At 38.9% G+C, this 21,238-nt stretch overlaps 1 protein-coding gene across 2 annotated transcripts in view; it reads left to right on the forward strand.

Annotated features, from left to right (window-relative positions):
* The window catches only part of LOC146004182 (uncharacterized), a 125,444-nt gene extending 107,621 nt beyond the window's left edge, over window positions 1-17,823 (forward strand). For both annotated transcript variants that reach the window (XM_083142852.1, XM_083142859.1), the window contains exons 3-4: window positions 66-257; window positions 15,010-17,823. In XM_083142852.1, coding sequence (XP_082998978.1) covers window positions 66-257; window positions 15,010-15,545 — 728 coding nt within the window. In that variant the 3' untranslated portion in view covers window positions 15,546-17,823. The remainder of the gene's footprint in view (window positions 1-65; window positions 258-15,009) is intronic.
* Window positions 17,824-21,238: the final 3,415 nt, after the last annotated feature.

Genomic DNA, 21,238 nt, shown 5'->3' on the forward strand with positions numbered 1-21,238 from the left:
GAAGCCTGTGGATGTGCATTGTTAACCTTTTAACATCCTGATTGTGTATTTGTTGCCTTTTCCAGGTTGTACAAGGATATCCTGTATAAGCATGAATCCCGCCTTGGAGATGGGCCTGGAGAGGCCGAGCCCCCTGTTTTTGCAGTACCTGGATCTCACAGACTGCCACAGCGTTGAAGATGCGGGACTGAAGATCATCGTTCGAAACTGCCCACAGTTGGTCTACCTGTACCTGAGGCGCTGCGTCCAAATAACAGGTATGCAGAGTCAATAGTTCAGTCAACGGCAAATATAATAGTAAGCAACTTGTTCATCTTTGTGCTCATTATTTTTTATTCCACATAATGTGTTGTTTAAAGGAATGGAATTCGATTCTACTTATTGACGTTTTTATTTCAATTCCTTATCACGGTGTGGAAAACAAACCGAATGAAAATGGTGGTGAGCAATTCGCCTAGTATTTCTTTTGCCGTTAGGTGTACCTAATATACAATATACGTCACAATAATTCAAGTCACTTTTCAGCGTATTTAGGCTAGATAGAGAAACGCCAAGACAAGGTTTGGACCCGGAACCTTCAGATACGATATTTGTATAAATTGCATGTAACGTCATCCACATTTTTGGTCACAATTTTTTACACTCGTGGATTTGTGGTGTGAAACCCCACCATCCGCAGACTCACCTGTCCCATTGAATTGGGACTGGACCTGCTCTTTAAAGAGGGATCCAGACTCCTATACAGCCCACTGGGTACTAAATCTGGGACCCCTTGATTACAAGGCTATGACATGATGAATATTCTCTGCACAATAAAAGAAAGCATATCGACAACCCTAACAGAATTACCTTGGAATTAGTATATTGACTCGCATTGCATTTCAGTGTCGTGTGTAGTGAGTGCAAAAGCTGCGAATTTCCGTTCAGATATGTGAAATAATCACCACTAGAGCTTTCTATTAAGGGGTTACCGTTGTACCATTTAAACAGGGGCACTGAGGTTCGATTTCCGGCGGAGATACATCTCCGGCTGAATACTGTGTTGTCATAAATCCATCTGCACTTTTGCAGAGAGCTGATTGAAGTCGGACGATTGTGGGTTTTGAATATACTATTGCGCAAACATATCATTAGTATTGATAATTCACACTACTTACATAAGATACGTCGATTCGGAACGTGAAGCATTAACACGTTCGGAACACGATAACATCAACTCATTTCAGACAAAAAGAATTGAGATACGACAAAACAGTATTCTGCCGGCAACATGCGAGTGCTTCGTAGTAACCCGGAGTGAATATCCACTTCCGATTAGACTTCAGTATCCAATAGAATTCGTAATTGATCATCGCCAGATAAATAAATCTGATAAACAAAAATAGTTTTTCTCCATTCTCAGTGGTCGATTCATGATCGGGCCTTGAGTTCTGGCCTGAGCATGGGCGCTCTAATCATCGTCGTCATTAGCCTAAATACAGAGAAAAGCTATCAAATAAAAAAAAGCGACAAAATAAAGAAAATACAAAAACAAAATTACAGTAAAATTTTCTACTAGAATATTCGAGTTATTAAGACGATCGGTCGTTTGCAATTGACCCGGACTCGTGGTTTTTGCGCTAGTTGATTGAGTTATTTTATTGTACTTAGCTTTCCTTCCACTTTTTGTTAATCGAGAAGATGCGGATGCAAAGTGATAAGATGAAATTAGTGAAAAGACAATCATAAACATCTCCAAGAAAGCAACACTGGCAAAAACAGGTTTAAAGCAACAGAACAATAGGGATCTCCAGCAGTCCAGTCGGTAAGGCGTCTGGCTGCCACGTGGGAGTCCGGTTTCGATTCCTGGTGTGGGTACTGTCGGACTGGAATTTTTCCGGCAACGCCCCTGCATAAAGCGGCTCTGAGGTTCACCCAGCCTCTTATAATCAACGGGTATTCGGGAGTACAGATGATCGGATCGTGCTGCTGATCGCATCGCTTCCACTCCATGTAGAGTGTATGTTGGGGGCAAATTTTGGTGACAAATGCATTTTACCCAAATGTAAGCCTGTTTTTTCCAGAACGTAAGAAAGCAATGTAATCTCAAAAGTAAAATTTAGCACATTTCGTGGTTTTGGCATTGGTGCGACGAATTATTATATTTTTTTCGTCTATGGAAATAACGGCGTTTGTCACATTTGGCCACTGAATAATGATAATTTATCCTATTCCTGCTTACATTCCGCAGTAGTAAGTATTCAACCCCACGATAATAAATTTCTACACGTGACCGAGTCTGTCCTCCCATTATAGCCACGTGCTCCATTGATTTGGGCAAATGAGGCTAGCAAGGCCTTTCTGTGTGGAGTGGCATTCGTTCTTTTGACGTGTTTGTTGTCCACCGCCTGACGCCGGATTCTGTGACCATCTGGCGCGTCTTGAAGCTTCAACATAATAGGATTTGAAAGGTCCTTGTGGATTCCTTCGCCCTGGTGGAGCCATTGAAGAACACGCAAGGATTACTGCCAATCAAAGGAAATTCCCTCTTCAACCAACAAGCTGTGCCCTGGTTATACGTAGCATAGTGCTCCAAAAAGTTTTTTTCCGGCAATTGAGTCTTGAAAGATTCACGTGGGATTTTTCCGTGCTGTAGTCCCAGACTCAAAAACCTTTATCTACAAATCGAAAAACTGCAGTAAGGGCAGATAAAAATCCCTTGTTGCAGGTAGGGCGACCCTAGGTAGGTAGGTAGAGGACCTAGGTCATATACCTAAAAATTACATATATATATATATATATATATATATATATATATATATATATATATATATATATATTTGTTTCTAAGTCTGAAACACTGGTGTCACTAGTCACTACGAACATAACAAACAGCATACTAGTAGTTAATAAACAGATAAATGGGCTTCCAGAATTCTCACTCACCTGAAAATCCTGGAATGCTTTGAAAAGCCAGGGAAATCATCTTGGGAGTGACGAGGTAATGGAAAATCGGATGTTTTTTGTGATTGCCATGTTTGGAGTCGGAAAAAAAGAATACATTCACATTTTTTTCCCCAAGCTTCGTGATTGCCGAGCCCGTTAAGTGATTGATCTAGCCACTGATATTCTCGGGTTCGAGTCCCGGCATGAGTATTCTTAATCAATTTCATCGGTGTCGTCCTAATTGCGAATAGTCCTAATTACGAACACTTGCTGCCTAAACAGGATAACCTAGCAGGGTTATGTCCTAATTGCGAACACATTTTTCTGCTTTGAGACCTACAACTTCTCACACTTCCTCTGTCTTTTTAGCGAATTTTTAAAGTGGCTCAGTTCTACACTTGACCTTATGGGTCACAGTTGGAACGTAGAAAGTTACATGATTAAATTCGTCGTTGAAGTTTATATAATTTAATAATAAATTTGTGGCCTATTTTTATATGACTACATGCTGCACAATTCTCAACTGAAAAGAGTTTTGTCAATTAATAGTATAATTAGTAATTTTTACCTAAAGTTCAAATTTAAATTTAGGAATATCACCAATCTTTCTCATATTTTTTAGTGGTCCTTGCCATCCTTTAGTCCAATAAAACATAATTCTTCCACTCTACTCCTTCCAGGTTCATTTCCATCATAAGAAACATGTCATTAGACTTTTCTGCCTCAACCTTTAAGCTTTTTATAAAGTCTTCCTGGATGTGACCTAGCTCACTGTTGTTTTTTGGTCCCATCCGTCCACTGCATTATTTTGTTAGGCGCCTTCTGCTGAAGCAGTTCCACATCTATTTTGGCACTAAGGGGTTGCCAAGACAATAACACTCGGATGAAAGTCTGATCATGTTGACAGACGGAAAGGGTGAAATGATCTTGGGACGGATTGACAGAGTAGAAGACCATAATAAGTCAATCAGATTGGCTATTTTTGGGAGTCCAACCAGCTATCTCTCTGAATCACTACCCTCGTTTGTTCTTTAAAACAGGTTATTGGTTCCATGTGTTCGCAATTAGGGCATGAAATTATTTCCAATTTTTGTGTGTTCGCAATTACGACGATTTAGGCGTTGTTCGCAATTAGGACACAACCATTTAATCTAATCGCCACATATCCTCATCGTCGGAATTGGCCAAAAGTGGTTGAAGAGCGGCGTTATTTGCAAACACAAATTAACATTCATGTATTAATATAGAATAGGATAGTCGTATTTATTTGAAGTATGAACCTCTACAGCTGTACGCATCTCACAAAAATAGTTTTTTTTTTTTTTTTGTATAACTCCTCCATTTCTTTGCCTAAAATTCTCAAATTTCTATGGTGGCAGCACTTCAACGGCAAAAGTAATTCTTGGCTGCAATTGCCCAGCTGGGCTCTTCGCATACTTTCGAGGGCATGTGCTTAATGTATTGTTACCTTTTCTAATGAACCAGGACGTTAGTTCCGATGAATTTACACGGTCTTTTAATCGCTTTTCTCCCTCCCACTTTTCTTAAATAGGCCCAGCTGGACTGGGAAATATTGACGATCTTACTTTTTCAGTCGCATTGGTGCCCTAGAAACTCGTAAGTAATAATTAGTTTATTACCCAGCGCAATGTCACGACAAGTGTCTGGCTTTCCTCCCTAAAGTCCATTTTAGTTACAGGTAAGTTCGGCAGACTTGTAAAAATTAGTACGTTTCTAGTGGGTTGCTGCCACGCCAAGGGCCATATGTTCGCATCTTGGACAATACTTGGAGGTTTCATTGTGTTATTTTTCTCAGCTGTATATGAATTAACTATTCCGTTACCATTGAGAAGAACCTAAAGAGATGGATAAGCAACGTAAAGTAACCAAATTACAGCATTGTTATATTTTCTGCGAGTCAGATAGCAAAAGTTAATTGATGAAGTCTTGATTTTAATATAGTTGTCAGGGAGGGAGATTTGTGGGTAACGTCACAATGCTATTGGCTAATGTTTTTGGGAACGTCACGTCACTACTGGAACTGCCAGGCAGGAAATCCTAAAATGGTCGATTGCAGTTATTGTGTTGAGTTTCTAGTATAGTTTCATCAATGTTGTGTGCAAAATATGAATTCCACGGTATCTTTACATCGCTCCGTGTATGAGCAAGCAAAATAAACAGATTCGACTATGAACTATCATCTATAATTTTCTGTCCATTTTTGAATGTTTGTAGCATAACCTTAGCTTTCGGACGACTTGCAGTGGTGGCGATTAGGTTTCAAAACTGGAGGGAGGGGGAGGTGCCAAAATTGGAGGGGCAAGGGCAGTTTACTCTCCCTTGGTAGATATGGTTTAGCATAGTGCGGGAGCAAAAGTGGCAAAAAGTGGGGGGGGCAATTGCCCTTCCCCCACCTCCCTAGCTTCTCCTAATCGGCACCATTGCCTACTTGTGTTACTGTGGACCCTTTCAGAGGCTACGTTCCTTGTCGTTTAGTTTATCCATTGATTCAACAACCCGAGTCGACAGTTTCTACCAAGTTGTTAAGAATAGTGAAACTGCGAAAAAACGGGAGAATATAATCGTTGAAATAACGTGGAACTGCATTCATTTTGTCAGATGCTGGAGTTATCCGAAAACGAACTTCATCATTCAGGAACATGTGCCGGTGCCGCATTCACCATTTTTGTCTTCATACTATGAAAAGAAAGTGTTGCATGCTCGCACCGAAAAACATCTAACAGGAAACAAGAAATTATCGTCTGGTTAGCGAGTAATAGCTGATAAGGGATCTGAACAAGTGGCGGCAAGTCAATTAATCGTGTAATTAGTAGACAACCGGCCCCGCCCGCACGCACGCACGCAACCGGGAATTGCTTCTGCATGTCACGTGATCTGACGTTGCAGCCAATTGAATAAGTGTACAGTTTTCCCCAAGAATACGGATGGTGAGCAGGACATGACCAACAATGACGATTCCACGACCAGCTTTCTTTTTTGATTCTGTTTTCTTTCGTAGAATCTAGCCTAACTTGAATCGTTAACATATATAAATTGGTCTACTTGAGATGGAAAAAAGAAAAGACGAGTTTTCTGTGAAGATCATGCTATATACGTGCATGAACAGTTCGGGGGAGGGGCAACAAGTCAACGAATGACATCTTTTACAGTAGCACTTTAAAACGATTTCTGAAACTAGTTGGCTTAGGAAGCATTTGGAAGAAGCATGTCATATCTTAGGGCAAAGGTTTTCAGTTCGTCGCGGTTATAAGAACAAAACAGAAATGATGCACCATGAAAAACAAGTGCAGAGATAACCCAATACTCCATATTTTTATTATGAGCACGTTTCTTCTTTAGAATGGAATAAATTATGCATATATTACACATGCATATATATCTATCTATAAATAATAAAAATGTTAGATCTCCATAAAAAGAGTTTATTGTGAAGGACATTCATATATTTGTTGCATGCAGGAAGTAACATGCCACACATGCACCAAAGCGTATCTCATTCAATTTTGTATACTTACAAATCCAGACCTGCACTATTCCCATTTGCATGGTAACAAAATGGAACAACCTATTTAAGCAAATAAAATATCTCCACCCAGGGCCGGCGCTAGTCAATTTGCCGCTCTGGGCAGTGGCGGCAGATGCCGCTCTCTTTCGAACCCCTCCCCGTCATTACGCAGCAACGGGAAATTGAAAATCAATATAGGCCTATTCCTAAGTAAAACATCAAACTATAAAATATATAATGAGACTTGTTATGCCATTTCGATATTATTAAGGACAAAACGATATCTCGCTCGACCACAGTTAAACTTAAAAAAATGCGACACTATTTTATATTATTATTATATTTTATGAAAACTCTCTCGCTCTCTCTCTCTTAAACGTATCTTAAATGTAACAAGTATTAGGAAAGAAATGAAGGCTTGACTTCATATGTTTACCGTTGTAGTTGTGTGAGGTTTTATGGGATTTGTAAAAGAATTACATGTAATATTCCCAGATCTCCGCATTGGTGATCTGAGGTCTGAATTCTTTCCTGCGTTGTCCTCGCATAAAGCGGCTCTGGAGTTCACCCAGCCTCAAATTAATGGGTACCTGGTGACAATCCTCCGAGGTAAAGGCAGCCGGAGAGTGGTGCTGATCACATCACCTCCAAAATGGCCGAGATCGAGAATGTGCCTTGATGACATGGTGCTATGTGCACAGGAAACTTTACCGTTGCATGTAATATTATTTTTCGTATAATGCTATTTTGCATAAAATGGAAACAAGCGTGTTTCAGACATAATTGACTGAAGATAGTATTTTTATTAGGCTTAATTCCCCCCCCCCAAAACTTTGTTCGCCAATTGCCACGGTTACCGACAAAGTTAATAAATTCGAAGTTCTACACTCACATTAGGTGCAACATCATGACCCTTTATCAGGTTAAGGCCTCCTTTGGTGTAATTGTATTATTATAGTCGAATACACTTTAAGTTCATAATTCAGTAGCTTCATGTGTTAACATTCCGGGAGTTTTCTACACTTTTTAAACAAAAGATCAGATGACATGTCTTTATGCTTACTAATATCATAAAATAAATTGAAAATTCACTATGATGTTTAAGCTGCTCAAATCTTTCTCTTAGAGCTAAAATAATCGTCTAGGACCTGGTAATAAAAATCAACTTTGTACCGTTTATGTGGATCTTCAACAGTTTCATCATACTTAAACTGCTTCTTCTTTCGATTTCGGCCCTGAGCAATGTTGCCCATCTTTGGATCATCTATATCTAAATTCGATGCCAATTCTTTCCCATCAACCGGGACTCGCAGGTCGCCACCCCCCTACGCCTCCACGAGTGGAGGGAGTGAGGCCCTGCCAGGCTGCCAAGTGGCGTCTAAGAAACTTTGAAATGTTTTATCACTCCTGCATTTTTCAAAGCGCTGATATGTTTGCAAGAAATAATCTAACAGCATCCAACACATCGTAGATTAATGTTTTGAAGACCTTTGCTCATTACATTACGTGGAGTAAAAAATCATACCAGACAGTAGCGAAGCGTGGTCTTACGAAGGAGGCAAGCAATGTTTCAGTACAACAAAACATGTAGTACAATGGCACGACAAGAGGGGGATTAAAGGTGTATAGCCTCATTGGCCCGGTCGCTGGATTTGTCAAAATATCATAATAAAGTGACGGTTCTAAAAATAAACCATATGATCCTCAAACGTCACATTTACTTTCGAAATTCCAGGTAACGTTATTCGTATGGTAGTAAACGTCTTACATATGCGAACTTTCCGCATACGACTAAAGGGGTACGTAATTTCTTATTTATTTATTAGTACTTTTATTTGTTCATAATTTTTTTAATGTGGACAAACGGTGACCAAACGGATTTAGGTAAAATAACTCATTTATTTAATTTACACTGCGTGATTGTAATTTAGGATTTGTGGGCACCCTAAAAATCGCATTCGGAGTCAAACATTAAAATAGAAAGTTAAACACAAACTTTAAAAATTTCATTTCAAACCAAAGAAACACATGCATAGACGATGTACTCACCACAATAAATTCCAAACTCCTTTGCATATATAGGAAATTTCCCGCTATCGAACAATTCAACAAATCTTAGGGCCTCAAGGTTCTCAAAACGTAAAGACACTCCCATCCTCTTTCCACAACTGGAAAGCATCCACGCAAGATCACTTTGGAAATCTCTGAAACGACCGAAAGTGATCCCAACCTATTTCCTTAATTTTATCCCTCATGGGAAGGAAAGATATATCAGTATGGAGATAGAAATTAAGTGGTGGAATCAGAATCATTACAGCAGAAAGAGTATATACATAATATTTAAGTAATAAAGTGTCATACAGAGGCGGGGCCGGGGCCGGGGGAGGGTTGGCCCCCCTTTGGCCCAGTATTCCTAAGAAAAGGAAAGTCAAAGGCAGGAAAAGATGACAAAATGAGGAGACTACTACAAAAAATCCTGGGAGCACCAATTGTCTCATAATAATAAAACTTAAAACATGTTATTGTGTTCATAATGTGTACAATGTATACGATTTAATTGTGCTGTGTAAATATCAGTAGAGAGTTCTTTTTAGATAGATTTATTTTCACCCCAAGTTTTATTCAAAAGCAGTCAATTTATTGAATGTGGTTGTAAAATTTGCGAAACAGCTCACTTGAATTACTGTGTAAATAATTTGGCAGTTGCAAACACTGGTGCGGTCAACACTTTTGACGTAATTTTAGCTGGACCGAGCTGGACACAGGGTGCAGACCAAGGTCCGTCGAATCTTCCCTCCCTCCCTGGGGAAACTCTTCACGGGGGTGCAGACATTTCACTTCCTGGAAACACAAACCCCCGCCCTTTACCATCTCGCCCGAACTCCCAATATCCATGTTTTTACGCGTTTTACAATTCGCGAAATCTAAAATAAATTGTAATATAAAATGATATATATTGTTTTCATGGCACTAGTCATAGCGGGCTTTGAGTCTAGAAATAGTAATAGTGTCAGTCTTTTGTTTACTTCTGCCGTCGATGAAAGTTACTTCGTAGGAATTCTCATTAACTTTGCGAAGAATAGTTCCTTTGTACTTATAAGAGGACGCAAAAGCTTTTGACACACCTGGAGTTGGAGTGGCATCTAGAATCCATACATGTTGTCCTGGTGAGTACTGTATTTTCCTAGAAGTGCGGTCTACGTACTTTTTCTGCTGTTCGTAACGCTTATGCAGGTTGTCATGTGCTGTCTTACGTATGGAAGTCAGGAGTTCAAGTCTCTGTGCGTTCGTCTGGGAAACATTGTCGGGGTTCGAAGGAAGGACTGCGTCAGCTAAGATCCTTGGGTTGTAGCCAAACAAAGTAAAATACGGGCTCTGGAGGGATCCAGAATGGATTGTAACGTTGTGGCTGAACGCTGCGCTAGCTAAATAGTCACACCATGAATCCTTCTTTTCTAACACAAAAACTCTCATAGCTTTCTTCAAGTAACTAAATGAACTTTCAACTAATCCATTCGTGAAATGGGCACAAGTATCTACATATTTTAGTTGTACGCCTGTAATATTAGCTAACTCTCGTAAGAGTAAACTTGAATTGGGTGTTGAACGATCTAAATAGATCGTTTCCGGGATGCCATGAACTAAAAAGACTTTCTCAACTAGGGCTGTTGCTATGTTTTGTGCATCGTGATTAGCCAAAGGAGCTGTTATTACGTACCTTGTACAACTATCAACTACCGATAGGAAATATTTGTATTTGTGCGTTTTTGAAGAGACTAAAGGACCACATACGTCAATATGAATTCGTTGGAAAGGAATTTGGGCTGGTTGAAATGTTTGCAGCGTATGCGGTTTAGAACCTTGTGGTTTCTTTGAAATCTGACAAGGGATGCAATGTCTAACCTTATCGTACACAAATTTCTTCATATTAGGGAAAAAGTAGCGCATAAGCATTAAATTATATGTCTTTTGAGCACCTTGGTGACTTCCATTCATTTTGTGTGCATGAATAAGGTCGAAAACTTGATTTCTTAATGCATGAGGAATACAAAGTCTATCCCTATTACCAGTTTTGATTTTATTAGTCCTGTATAAGACTCCATTTTTGAGTACATAAGAATACGAAAGCTTTTCTAGTTTAGGGTCACTAGCTTTGTCTTTGTTTTCTAAAACATTAATAATGTCTCTAAAATAGGGGTCTTTACGTTGTTCTGAACTAATATCAAAATCTGTTGCTTGTGCATGAAATACTTGATGAAAAAATAAGTCATCATCATCATCATCATCTTTCTTGTCAAGATTAGTCTTTTCTATAGGGTTGTCTTTGGGAATTACAGGTGACTGAGTGTTTACTGTATCATTGGGAAGGACTACTGGATGCTGGGCCATAAGGGAAGCAGATGGGGTAAAAAGTACAGGCTTAGGGGTGTTAGGTGTGGTAGTGGTGATGTTCAAATTGATATAAGTCTTGGATCGTGGACTTAACTGAACTGTGTTTGAAAGGGTAGCTTTTCCCTCATACACATTTACATTTTCAATTTGGGTAAATATGTCATGGGACAGTTGGTGAGTCTTGTACTTTGATCTTAAAATACTATAATTTGGAGTACGTCCTAAATGATAAATAGTTATTGTATTGTCTTTTAACGACATTTCGCACCTCTGCGTTCGTAAAAAGTCATTTCCTAAAAGGGGAGGGACATTAGTTGAATCTACTATTCTAAATGGGTGCGAATATTTACGCTTTCCAATTATGATTGGAAGAACTACAATTTCAGACACACTCAGTTTCGATCCGGACACACCTTGGATTGTGGATTGTACCTTGTATGTTTTTCTTTCAGTAGGGAGAAGATGGGAAGGATAAATTGAGATTTGGGAACCCACGTCAATAAGTAAATCTACCTGTTTTCCTTGTATGCTACTATTAATAAAGTATAGGCCATTTCTCTCAATTATAGGAACTTTATCTAATCTGGTATTATCTTCGATTTCGTCCCTGCAAGTCGAAGACGATTTTAGTTTAAATCACTGTCTCGTTGTGGCTTGTAAAAGCAGTTGTCGCTCTCGTGATTATAACGACCGCAAAACCTGCAGGCTGAGGTATTTGCATCGTCGCGATTAGCCTGATCTCGACGTTGAAACCTCTTGTTACTATTATCTCTGAACTGGCCTCTTGAGTTCGATCGAAAGTTACCTCTGTGATTAGCTCTAGAATTATTATTATTTCTGTAGGAAGAGGACTTATTATTCCCCTTGTTGAAACCTCTGTTATGTGCGTTTTGATTAGCTGTCTTCGCAAATTCCAGTACATTTGAGCAAAGATTGAAAAGAGAACTAGCGTTCATCTGTTCGTTCGAAAAGAGAGACATGCTCGACAGTTGTGACGAGAGTTTGTTTATTTCATCACCAGAGGCGGCATTTTGAGCGTGTTCTACTCTGGCTACGGATGGTGGCGCCGCGGAGCGGGCAATATCAGAACTCGGTATATGATACATTCCTTGATACACTGTGTGGGAACTATTTACGAGAGCCGGATTGGACTGTAGACTTTGGACTTGATGTGTCAATGGTGGGAGAGAAGGAGATGAACACTGGTTGTATGGTACAAAGTGCTGAGTCGGGTTGTGAGAATTACTGGGGAGGGGGGAATAGACCTGTGCATGCGAACAGCTGTGAAGTGGTGTCGGGATGAATGTCTGGGGCAAGCTCGCCTGAGCGATGGCCTGATCAATTTCCAATTTCTCTTCCAACATACGTGAATTAATTAATGACTGCTGGCGTTCGAAATTCTGTAGGTGGGCAATTAATTCTTCTGTTCTAGCAAAATGCTTGTTGGTTAAACAGCCAATGTATTTGGCTCGCAGTCCCGTGATGATGTAAGAGAGAGTTTGTTCTTCAGTGGCGTTCGGGAAGTATTGCTGGACTAATGCCTTTTTAGCAATAACGTAGGTGTGAATGGGCTCGGTTACCACTTGTTTTCTCTGGAGAATTATCTGTACAGGATCTGCTGACAAATATGATCCCTTAAATAGCGTACTTAGCTCGTCTTTGATATGGGTATATGTCAAGTCTACAAAATTGGGTCGTTTCTGTATGTCATGAAAATAAGTTAAAGCGGTGTCCGTCAAAAATAAAGGTAACATCTCTTTACGCTTAGCTTCCGACCATCCTGCGGCGTGTGCTACATTTTGGAACTTAAGGAAAAATGAGTCAATGTGCTTAGGGTCATTTCCGCTAAATGGTGCCGGGTACAACGCAGTTGGGATTGGGGTGGCCATGTTAGTGGTGGAAATTTGTACAGCTACGTTACCAGAACTATTAACAGTGTTAGAGGAAGTTGAAACGGGAGCTGGGGTACTTGCTAAGGGTTGGGGTTGGTTTTTGTCGGGTGTTGCTAGTCCAAGGACAAATTGAGGGTAATTTCTATTAGCAGACCTTAACCGTGTTAGTGGAGGGGAGGGAATTGGGGATAAAGGTCGTGAATTTATTGGATTTGCCGTGATTGCAGTTGCTAACTCTATGATTTGGTCGAGGGAGGAATCTAGGTGTTCGTGCAACGCTATCTGTGACGTATTCATAAACGAAGGTTCGTCGTGCTGACCAAAGAACAAATGAAAGTATGGGCATACAGTTATTTATGTCATGAATATATCGCTGGTCAAATAAGTATAAGCAAGTGTTCTCATTCCTGTGTGAATGATGCTTGAATACATGTTATGCAGAAGAACTAGATTTCGTTGAAAAAGGGGGGGCTCGGCCTAAAAGAAAAAGAGGGGTTGTTGTCCATAGGGTAATACACATAATTGTCACTGGGTCTGACGCATCTTAAGCGTACTGTGGGAGTATGAGTTGGAATTACTAAAAATTTACTTTAAAAATGCTCCCAAAGTGGGAGGGAGGGGGGGAGAGAATAATTTAATGTAAAGCAATTCGTACAGGAGGGTACTTAATTGCAAAAAGGGCCTGAAGCACCTCCACCATGTTGTAAGCCCGTTTTCCTGGGCTCTGAGAGGTCACAGGGAAGTTTCATTTAAACATTTAGGTAGAGCTTAATAATATTTGATGGCTGAACCTGCTCCGTTAGGAGGGTAGAGATATGGAAAGTTGGTGTAAGGTTATTCACGCTTGTTCATACCTGGTAGATGTGTGTGATGTCTTGTCCTGATGCTTCTCGCAGACCGAATCGTGACAGTTCCAAGGTTCTATCCAGCGACCCTCAGTTCACCAAGCCAAGCGATCCCTTGCGCCTTGTAGCATGCTAGGCAGCGGTAACCCCGTCTTCCATCGTCGTAGTTAGCAGTGTAACGTGTTGTAGAGTAATCGGACTAGTTATCCATGTAGCGTCGATGAGTGTCAGAATCAAAAGAGAGCGAGCTCCGGGTAGGAGCTTGCTTTTATCATTCTAGGCGTCGAAAGGTTGTTAAACCTTTCAAACGCGGTAGATCCTGCTTAGATCCACGCGTTTGCCTTTCCAGTTCCTTGTTTTACGGAAGTTACAAGTTAGCGCATTCTTGAGATCGCTCGCTGGTCGGACAAGTTCAGGAAATGAACAAGGGTGAATGTTAACATGACGAGGTTTTCTCGGTTTAATGGTCTCCATATCTCTACAATATATATGGAATTTAGAACAATGATAATAACTTATTTTAGTTATTTTATGACTAAGAATTATTTTTATATTTGCGATCTTGTTTACGTGTTCATGAAGACAAATATTCTTTACTCGTAGTTTTTGGTGGCAATATATCCTTCTGCTTTCGGTTGAGCTCGGCTATTTTCGGGAATAACGCAAGCTCAGCAAGCAGAGCTTTTGGTATAAGCGTTGTGGACGGGTTCCACTCGAATTTCACGCTTCGCCATGTGACTCCTTCGGGTGCGTTATTTTCCCGCAGAGCAGCCGCAAGCATTGAGGCTGGTGCTTGCTACAGAGCTGCTGAGGGAGTTTGCGGCCGTAATTTTTCGCGAAATCGAATGCGATGGAAACGAAATAAGGCTAAAACATTAAGTACATTAAATGATATTCCAATAATGCAAGCAGTGCTTGCATTGCTTGTACTATATCTTCGCCTCTGATACCAGATAACTAGTGAGCAAAGAAATGTAAAGCCACACAACTCGTTTGCAATACACTGAGCCTCATGTGCGACCATGTGGACATTTTTATTGTCGGCACTTATTTGAAGTAGCGCATCATCGACCTCTGAGTTAAGGTATTGAATATGGTTTCCCACCTTGTGGCACTCCGTGGTTGTAAAGTGAGACTACTGATATGTTTCTTCAAAACGGTGGGTTGGCATATATTAACTTCCAAGTTATATAATATAATATTATAACTTTCAACTTTTCAATAGGCTTATTTGTTTCTTCTCTTCAAATTTTGCCGCCCTGAAAATTTGCCGCTCTGGGCTGTGGTACGGTTCGACCTCCCCTTCCGCCGGCCCTGTCTCCACCATGCTTTCATATATACATACATTACATATATATATTTGTCTGATGTATTGGTATTATCACAACGAAATTGTGTTACAGGAGTAATTTCTTTATTTCTTTTTCAGATGCTGGTGTGAAGTGTGTTCCAAGCTACTGCGTCATGTTGCGAGAACTGAGCGTGTCGGACTGTGTTCAAGTAACGGACTTTGGAATGTACGAGTTAGCCAAACTGGGACCAAATCTGAGGTACCTATCAGTGGCAAAGTGTGATCAAGTGTCAGACGCAGGCCTAAAGCAGATCGCACGACATTGTTACAAGCTTCGGTACCTTAACGCCCGTGGTTGTGAAGCTGTGAGTGACGACAGTCTTTCGGTTTTGGCAAGAAGTTGCCCCAGACTCCGCGCATTGGACATAGGTAAATGCGACGTAACAGACCATGGACTGAAAGTGCTCGCCGAAAGTTGCCCCAACCTCAAGAAACTCAGTGTGAAAAGTTGCGATATGGTGACGGATCAGGGAATTCAGTGCATCGCATATTATTGCCGCGGCCTTCAGCAGCTGAACATCCAAGACTGCCAGGTAACCATAGAAGGATATCGTGCTGTCAAGAAATATTGCAAGCGGTGCATTATAGAACATACGAACCCTGGATTCTTCTGACAAAGAATGTCCGATAGGAAGCGAGTGATGAAGTGTAGTAATGGTAAGGCGCTAGTCAATTCCAGGGAGTATAGTCCCTTGCAATATGGCGAGAGTGGTTTGGAAAGCCCGTTATATTGCAGAAGTCCAAATATAGTGGGCACAATGTTAAGTAACCCTCCCCTGAGAAGAAATCGAATTGATCAGAGACATGCTAAACAAATTTGTGAAGTTTTGTCTCTTTTGAAAGGGTAAATTTGATCTAATGTGAAAAATGTCAAGGAATAAGAATTGTGGACATTGGCATCTAGTTAATGGTTACATCTTGCATTGGTTGTATGTGGAACTTACTGATAAACTCTAAATGTAAAAAGAAATTTATTGTTCCATGTAGTTAGCTCGCAGGTTTTGCATTGTCAGTGCCATGATATTATATTGGTATCTAAAGTAGAAGGATAAGTATTAATTCTTGTCCATGAACCATTGGATAACTAGAATGCTTTAGTTAAGGTAGATTTTCATTATTTCTCATTTTTGGGAAAGAAATTTTACTCAACAAAAAACAGTAATGTATGCAACATTTAATCGAAACACACATGCCTACAGCATATTTGCTTCCATCAGAAATTAGTCGTCCATAAGTTCACTCTAATTGTGTTATAAAGATTGGGCTGGCCTAAGACTGTAGATTGCAGTGTTTGAAGTCAAGGCCATCTTTGTATTTCTGGAACAATATGTGTAACGCCTTTGTGATAATTTAAGTCCCCACACCTTTATTTTGTTATTCAGCAGAACAGCATCTTAAAGAAAAGGTGGGATGTAGAAAAAGGCTTGCACAAGGTGTTGAAGTGTCTAAGTGGAGGTAAAAAAATCAAGCTTTTTAATTTGCACACATTTCAAAGTCAACTACTACCCACACTTATTTTTTCAGGTTATTAGTCTTTTGTCGAAGGCATGTCAAATAAACACAACTTGGCCTGATTTTTTTTTCGTAGGTTATAATAGAGTTTTGAACATAATTGATTAAAGAGTCCACCACTGCATCTGGCCTGTTCAAAGTCTGGTAGTTGAATATGAGATGATTGACTGGCATTTGAATCCTTTGAAATCCGACATACTGTTTAAACAGGTGCCAAGCTTGATTTGTAAGTCACTGAAAGAAATCAGGAAAAGTTGGAACAATTCAACTCCTAAAAGTTACAAAGGTAGGCCTAAAGATACACTATTTGAATTCTTAGATTTCTTAAAAATCAACTCATTATATCACAGCTTCTATCAAGAAATAGAGATGATAAAATTAAAAGGAAGATTGTTCTAATCTAATATGACTACGATTCTTTGATGGAATATTATTTTTTAAAAAATAACTCTCAGTTCTTTACCAGTAGTTTCGTTAATTTCATTTTGTATATACAGAGAGCAGTATTATTTATTCAACACTGTGTTCCTATCTTGGAATTATTTTTTTTTGTTTTACTGCTGGTATTATATATATTATAATTACATCTTATTTCAATCATTTTCCACATTATATTCAGCTTTGATATGGGAAAACTGAAGTACAGCTTACATTGTAATAAACATTTCATTCTTGTAAATTAGCAACATTGCAAAGTTGAACAATTACTAAGAAATAATGTTTGTTAATACTATTGTTATTAGCTAAGAAATTACACAATAGGTGAGGTGAGGGCAGGTTGTATGAAATCCCAATCACCTTCCTGGAAAATACCCGTTAGGTTCAGTTTTATTAAAACCTAACAACAAAAATCTAGAAAGTCATCACAAATAGTCAAGTGAGATTTTTTTTATACAAGAAAATAAAATTCATTGTCACGTACTGAAGCTTACATAAGTATTGAAAAGTAACATGGAGTGATAGCACCACAAACCAATTACACAAATTAATTTAGCAAAGGTGAAAATATGACAGTATTGAGAGGGTCAGTACAGTACTTGAACTTGTGCATTGGTGGAAAGAGTAAATTTATAAATCTTTTCATTTTCATTAGTAGTAATGTTGGCAATAAGAACGATAATAGTAGATAAAGGAAATCACCAAACATTGAGAAACTTTGAATTAAATGGTAATATGCCCATGAAAAAAAACTGAACCATTTGTTACATAGGCCGAAGGTTTGTTTATTTCTGTAAGGGTAAAGGTGCATATTCTTTGTGCCATTAGTCGTGCTGATAGGACAGGTTGCAAAATTGTATTCAGTATATTGTAAATATATTTGTTTTGTATATATGTTTGTATAAAATGTCTGTTTACATTAAATAAATGTTTTTATTGTTACTTTTCAATATTCTTCTCTGGTGACTGGTCCTGAAGTAAGAATAAGGATACTTTTTTACAGCCAAAGTAAATTCATTGTAGGAGAGTCAATTCAAAAGTGGCACTTTTAAATTTAAGGCCATGAAGTACATTTCTTGCAATGATACTACGTATATCTTGTTAATACTTCATAAATATGTTTTTGAAAAATATACACAAAGGCTAATCAGGATTATCTACAGTTTGTCTGAGAAGTCCCTATACAACTAGATTATATTAGTTAGTACATATTATCCCTATTGTACACCCACACACATGTCACTTAGTCATTCCTCAGTACTGTAACTATGTCCACTGATATCAGCCAACAACTGTTCCATGTTGCTTCAATATTCTGACTCTCTAGGTATATTGCAATGGTAAGGATGTATGACGATAGAGACAGATCGAACACAAACCCCGGCCTTTCAGAAGTAATTTTGTGAGTTGAAAACCGAACATGTCAGATAGAACACAAACACAGGCCTTTCAGAAGTAATTTTGCGAGTTGAAAACTGAACATGTCTGGCCAAAGACATAAATCATAGTTAACGACCGAGAGACCTAAGGAATTAAGTTAATTTTCCTGCTTATTGCTAATACAAATCATGGTTATACAAAATAGTAATATTTAACAATAATCTCAAAAAACATAATGTTACTATCCTTTCATAATTGACATTTTATCATAAAATATAACTTTTAGCCAACTATCTGCTCCCAGGGTGAATAATACCATCATATTCCATCAACTCTGAAATCATTCTTTGAAAGGCTTTTCTTAGATGAACTTTTACTATAAAATAGACTATCTCATCTTACTACCCTGTAAATTACATGGATTTTAGTCACACTATCTCTCTTTTGTTGAAAATTGAATTGTTCAGGAAGTAAGATCTGAATGACTGAAATGTGCACTGACCAGAAATCAAACTCAAGAGCCTTTATGCAGTAGCATGCAGTGGCCGATTTTTCTTATAGGAGACAGGGCTAACTTCTTCACAGCTTGCAATCACATTGCTTCATCAGAGGTAAAATGCGTTTCATGTGCAGGGGTAGGCAAATTATATGTTTCTGTGTTACTTTAAGGTATTAGGCTTGGTAAAAAGTTGTCCTTGGAACACAAGATACCTTTGATGATACAGCTGGATATCAAGATTTGTGAAAGAGAACATAAAGTTCATTGTAATCCTATGCTCCAGATAGCATTTAAGGAATATTGTGCATAATGTGAAGTATGAAAATACAATGAATTCCTCTTAGAAAGAAAAACTACACCAATACATTAAAAACAAGTCGTAAGGTTGGAACATCAGGCAAATGGCTGCAAATTGGAAAATGAACAAAATGTAAAATAAACCAACAATAATAATAATAATGGTGACATGTGTCTGCCCAATCTTTGAGTGGATGAGGCTAGTTTCCTATGCGGTTGAATCGTCTATTTGAAAATAACATGGGTTCTTCCACGTTATGTTGAAAATAAAATTCATGGTCCATGGTCTACTATTCTAAAAAAGGATAAAGATATGCCACCTAGCAAAATGAACTAATTCTAGTAGAAAAGTGTGGTGGAGAAGGAAGACTAAGGATCAGGTATCAGAACTAATTCGATGAAAAAAGTGCTTTATTTCGTTTTTGTAAACAACAAAGATCTTAGCCTGTGTGTGCTTAAATTTTGCAGGTAGGGGAGAAACACACAATGGGAGTCCCATAAAAAACTCCCTGCCCTCAGGCTGTAAACTTTTTTACGGCAAAAACTGAAGATTTCGTAGTTTCGACTCGAATCAGTTCATTCTTCTACCGATAGGTGGCATTCTTATCGGCTTCCTCCCCCACTCACAAAACTTAGTCCCCTCAGGCTATAATAATAATAATAATAATATCGTCTTTATTGTGAGGGCGTGTTTCGGCCTCGCGGGCCGTTCTTACAACAAACCCTTTAATAAAACATATTACAATGGACATTTCCACTTTGACATGAAAAACGTTTTAAATCCATTCATTTTACAGATAATGACACAAACATGAGGTGTGCAAAATATCTCGGCGATATTTGTTTCGGTTCTCGAGAAACACGCCTTCAAACACCGCTGAAATTCACCTACTACGTCACGGATTTGAAAACGTCCTCTCCACACACAGGAGGTCCTCTGACGTCATCACTTAGAAATGCGTGCAGGCGGGGCTTCTGCTCGTCCCGTCAACTTAGCATTAGCCGCGGAAGCGACAGAAAATTCACTTACTACTGTGTAAAACAAGTATCTTACAACTTCCAATGCAAAAATCTGTGCTCCATTTCTTGGAGATGAATTATGCCCTAGCAGTATAGTAGTATTTACTATAATTCAGCCACTCGGTAGAGGGTTTTCCCATTAGGGTGACAAAGCAAAACTTGTAACAGTCAATGGCTGAACACGTGAACAGCCTTGTTCATTGCGAATACATAGGTTGGTTCTGACTGGCAAGAACTTAATATTAGAGGAATGCCTTTTCTGGAATTACAGTTATATTCGTCATAATATTTTCTTCACAAATTATAAGATAATACTTTTAGAACACGCTGGTTTACACGCCAATTTCTGCAATATAAGAGGTGATACGGTATAAAAAGATACGGTGAGTTTTTCAATTTCCTGCAGTAAATGACAGTTTTCTTCGGTTAATATATATATTGCAAATTTTTGTATTTAGCCTACTTTTACGTCGTCGCTTTTCCGTTCACTTTGTTTAACCGCACAACGATGAGAACGCATGGTTAATTTATTATAATTTATTTATTATCATCTCTAACATCACATTTCTTCCCACTTTTGGCTAATCGCTACAATGAAGATGAATAACTACAAGCTGTATTCGAAGTCGGGGTGCAGGAGTACACCCCCCCCCACACACACACTACCATCAACTGCACAATCTAAGTATCACCCAACCTGCCATGATAAGATACGAACTTTTTCTTCTGTCCCATCTCATTTCGAAAGCATTCACTTGTCCCATCTCCTTTTATGAGTCGAGACGGAACATGCCTCGTCTCGTGAGCAACACTAACATTAACAATAGAAGCATCCCCCTAGCTGTCCCCAAAATCTCGAGCAAACATCCTCCCATGTAACAATTTCCAGTTCAATGAAATGTCACTCACAAGGAAACAGTCATGCCCAGGTCGAGAGTCAAACCTAGAACATGCGACTTCCTCAGATAAATCATGAATTTTGTGTATAATAATTACAACGCCAGTTCATTCCTGGTAATTCTGAATCTGCAGTTTGGTTTGCATATATAAGCAGGATAATATTTAGTTTTCGAAGGCTGTACCGTCGAAACGAGGAGTAAAATAATAATAATAATATTAAGAAAGGTTTTGTTTGTATTTATAATGATAAGCCTCTGCATA

This window comes from Lepisma saccharinum, chromosome 1 (genome assembly GCF_977018435.1).
Source record: "Lepisma saccharinum chromosome 1, izLepSacc3.1, whole genome shotgun sequence".
Taxonomy (NCBI): domain Eukaryota; kingdom Metazoa; phylum Arthropoda; class Insecta; order Zygentoma; family Lepismatidae; genus Lepisma; species Lepisma saccharinum.